Source organism: Hibiscus syriacus, unplaced genomic scaffold (genome assembly GCF_006381635.1).
Source record: "Hibiscus syriacus cultivar Baekdansim isolate YM2019G1 unplaced genomic scaffold, ASM638163v2 tig00110450_pilon, whole genome shotgun sequence".
Classification (NCBI taxonomy): domain Eukaryota; kingdom Viridiplantae; phylum Streptophyta; class Magnoliopsida; order Malvales; family Malvaceae; genus Hibiscus; species Hibiscus syriacus.
Window position 1 is genome coordinate 10,486,175 of NW_024062743.1, and position 3,865 is coordinate 10,490,039.

The 3,865-nt window shown below is 31.8% G+C and overlaps 1 protein-coding gene across 1 annotated transcript; it reads right to left on the minus strand.

Moving 5' to 3' along the window:
- Window positions 1-529: 529 nt before the first annotated feature.
- On the minus strand, window positions 530-1,903 carry LOC120126058 (60S ribosomal protein L21-1-like). Its single transcript, XM_039144359.1, has 2 exons — window positions 1,584-1,903; window positions 530-901 (listed from the first exon to the last, which is right to left on the minus strand). Exons 1-2 carry the CDS (start codon window positions 1,818-1,820, stop codon window positions 644-646), a joined length of 495 nt encoding a protein of 164 aa, XP_039000290.1. The 5' UTR covers window positions 1,821-1,903; the 3' UTR covers window positions 530-643.
- Window positions 1,904-3,865: the final 1,962 nt, after the last annotated feature.

Sequence of the window (3,865 nt, forward strand, 5' to 3'; positions counted from 1 at the left end):
ATTAAAGCATGCTTTTACCAAATTAAAACATAACAAAATTAAAATTATCCTAACACGCTCTTTTAAACTTGCTCAACAATAGGATAGCATCCATAAATTCATTGGATATGTCCAACAATTGCACTTTATTTGTCCATGAACTTGATGCTAATGCCTTCACAAATCTGACCAAGTTCTGGTAGGTCCTCCTCGTGACATTGCAAATGTTCCTCATATTTACCGTAATCATGTTACTATCAATATATTGTCAAGGTAGAATTTATAGGTGTTCAATTACCGCCACTTTTCTTGGTTGTGCATCACTTTACTATTTTTAATGGCGACATATTACTTGCACAATTCAATATTTACCAGTAATATTGTTTACCTTGTATCTTCAATGCGCAAATGAACTAAAACAGACAAAATATACATCTTTTGTACAATAAATAATAAAAAGCACTATACCAAATTCTCACAATGAATAAACAAGCACAATGCATAACCTCTAAAATGATTGATAACATTAAAATCTCTGGGAAATAAGTAATCTTCAAAATATACTAAATGAAACAGCACTTGCAAATATTTAATTCAGTTAACTTATGTTTTGCCGAAAAGAAATCCAAAACAGCAAGACCAAAAATATAAAAACAGAGTAGATCTAGTAGCCACCCTTGAGATCATTAACGACATCATATGGGATGGGTGTTACGGTTTCAAGCGTAGCACCCTCCACCATGAAACCAGGTTTAGGGCCCTCTGGCTGCCTCTTTGTGCTTATTATCTCACCCTTTGCCTTGGCCTCTGCCTTGAGTTGATCATTCTTCGCCTTCCTCAGCTTGAATTCTTCAGCACACCTCGAAGGCTGAACATGCTCAACCCGCACATGAATCCTCTTCCTGATAATCCTGTTTCCCACCTAATATTCACAAGCATAAACATTCAAATTACCAAAATTTCCATATTCACGATCACATGAGAGCAGGCCACAAGCTTATAATATCAGCCAGGCAACATATCAGACAAACTATACCACTGAAGTGCTTCAAATGCAATAGTAATACAAAGTTATTCACATTGACTCCTCATTCTACATTAAATAAATAGTACTACAGACGCTAAATTGATGGCAAACAAACCTTACATATGTTGGCACAATAGAGCCAGTTCATTAAAACGGCAACTAAATGTAAATAATCTTAAGTCTATAATTTTAACTCATCCACAAGAGTCAGTTTTGATAATCAGAGAGCAGCATAAACACGCAAATCTAATCTAATCTTATAATAAAAGAACTTAATATAGCGACACTGGAGAACGCAAGTACATATAGCAGAACAGTATAATACATGTTAATAAACAACTATAATCGAATTCTCATAAAAACTAAGCATTAGTAATCAACATTTTAAAACACGAAATTAAACAGAGATTCACAGCAAGACAAAAAATTCAAATAATACAAGCAATGCGATATGAAAACCCCAAAAACAACACACTGCAACCCCATAAAACAGAAACCAAGAAATAAAAGCGCTTCATTACCAAATATAAAGAAAAAAAATAGACATTTGAAAAGAATACAAATGCATTTGATATACCTGCTTGTTAACTTCAACGCCGATGGCGCGTTTTGTGACATTCCAAACGCGACCAGTGCGGCCGTGATAGAACTTGTGGGGCATACCCTTATGAACGGCGCCGTTTACCTTAACATCGACAAAGTCGCCGATCTTATAGGTCCTGAGGTAAGTAGTCAAGGGAATGTAACCCTTCTTTCTAAAGGGCCTGGAGAACGAATCCCTCGTTCGAGAACGGACACCGTGACCAGCTGGCATCTTTCCCCTCTTAGGTTATCTCTTTTTTTCTCTCTCGCCCGCTTGAAGGAGGAATGTGGCGATGAGATTTACGTACATTCAAAACCCTAATCGTGATTGTTTTATAGCCGCATCTTAGGGTTTCCTATTCTTTTTGCCGGTTAGTTTTTGGGTTGGGCTTCGGTTCTTTTTTGGGTTTTTCTTTCTCGGGGGATCCAACTTCTAAGCCGGTCTCTAGTTTGCCGACCGGGGTAAATTTGGTTTAATGAAAATCCAAGGACTAAAATTTCATTTTCGAGTTTAATAGTATCATTAGGCCTATTTTGTAATTCTTCTTCTTTATTTTATACAATAATAGTTTCAATTGTGCTATGAGTGACTATGTATGACTCATCAGCCCTTACCATTTTTAGTTATTCACTTAATATTTTCTATCAAATTTAAATCATTTTAAATTAATAAAATCATTCAACATTTTTAATTTATCAAAAAATATAGTATAAAAATTGATAATATCATACATTAAAAACGTGACCTGACAAACAAAAGGATAAACATGTGATGCATTATTGTTTGTTAATATTATCAATTTTTTTAACGCTATTAATTATTTTAAACAGGAAAACGATAAAACTTAAATATTAAATTAATTTAAACATTTTAATTAATATCGAAGAGAAAAAAATAATTCAAGAATTAAATCGTAAATAAAAAAATAATTTTTCTAATCTTTTTAGAGGCTTCTACGCTCCTATAAAAATATGGGAGCTTTTTGCTATAACTGTTAAGATCCTATAACATATAACCAGAATTAATTGGCCTGCAATCAAGGGTGAAACAAAACATTGACCCCAGTCTGTGGTTTCTTGTTCAATGTGCCGTTTGTTTCGGAAGTAAAGTTAACCGTAAAATTGCCTCATTAGGTCAGATGGTATAATAAATTCGCCCATTAGGTCACTCAGAATTTTATTTTGGTATATACGGAAAATGTTACAACAAATTCATCCTTCGACCTGTCGAATTTGTTCAAATAATATTTTTAATTAAATTTATATAAGTAGGACCCGTAAGGTCTAATATTTTAATATACTTATAGAAATTCGTCACGTCGATATGTTAAGTTTTGATAAAATATATTTTTATAAAATTAAGAAATTATTTTTTAATTTAAATTAACTTAAAAAATAAAAGAACTCACCACGTCGACGACAAGTTCCAAGTGAATTCAAAATGAACTAGTTGTTGGGCAATATGCATATTTTTTAATTTTAAAAAATATAGAAAATTGGAACAATGTGACGAGTTTAGTCAAAAAATTTAAAAAAAATTCCGAAATAATTTATTACAAATTAATAATAAAAAAATTAAACTAATATCATCACTAAAAATAAAATAATTTACTTATATTTCCTTAGTTCTTGACGATGCTGATGAATGGTCCAATAATAATGGTGTGGGTCTCGTTGATTTCTTAGTGATTATATGCCTTAATCATCTTTATTTGCGTTTGTTTCTTCTTCAATAGTAGGTGTACTGAATATCACTCCACTTTGATTTTCACCTTCGAAATACGATGATGTAGTATTTAAGGTATTTGATGACATAATTGACGTCATTGACTAGAATTGTGTACAAAAATCAATACCTCATTGACAATATAGAATATGATCTCATTCACCCACAGGTTCTATCGAAGATGGTTGAGTTCGTTGAAGCTCAATCGATCATATGAAATATGCCAAGAGGGGGTGAATTGGCTTTTTGAAATTTAGGGAGTAAGGAGTATAAAGATAGGGAAATTTGCACAATGATTTATAGTAGTTCTGTTGAAAACATTTTGATGTTTCGATAAAACAAATTAAGTTAAATGAATTTTAAGATTTTCCAAATAATTTTCTAAGTATATTCGATATAACTATTCGAATATAAAAACATTACTCCAAATCTTTCAAAAATCATTTTTAATCCTTACTCAAGTGTAAAATTAAGTTTTAATCTTAAAACAATTTCAAAATAATTTTACAAAGTATATCGAACCATTTCAAAGCCAAAAATTCCAGATTGCT

Excerpts from the sequence above, each read along its gene's own strand:
- LOC120126058 (XM_039144359.1), bottom strand. The coding sequence starts at position 1,820 with ATGCCAGCTGGTCACGGTGTCCGTTCTCGAACGAGGGATTCGTTCTCC. Across the intron at positions 902-1,583 it reads GCGTTGAAGTTAACAAGCAG|GTGGGAAACAGGATTATCAG; the intron begins GTATATCAAATG and ends TGTGAATATTAG.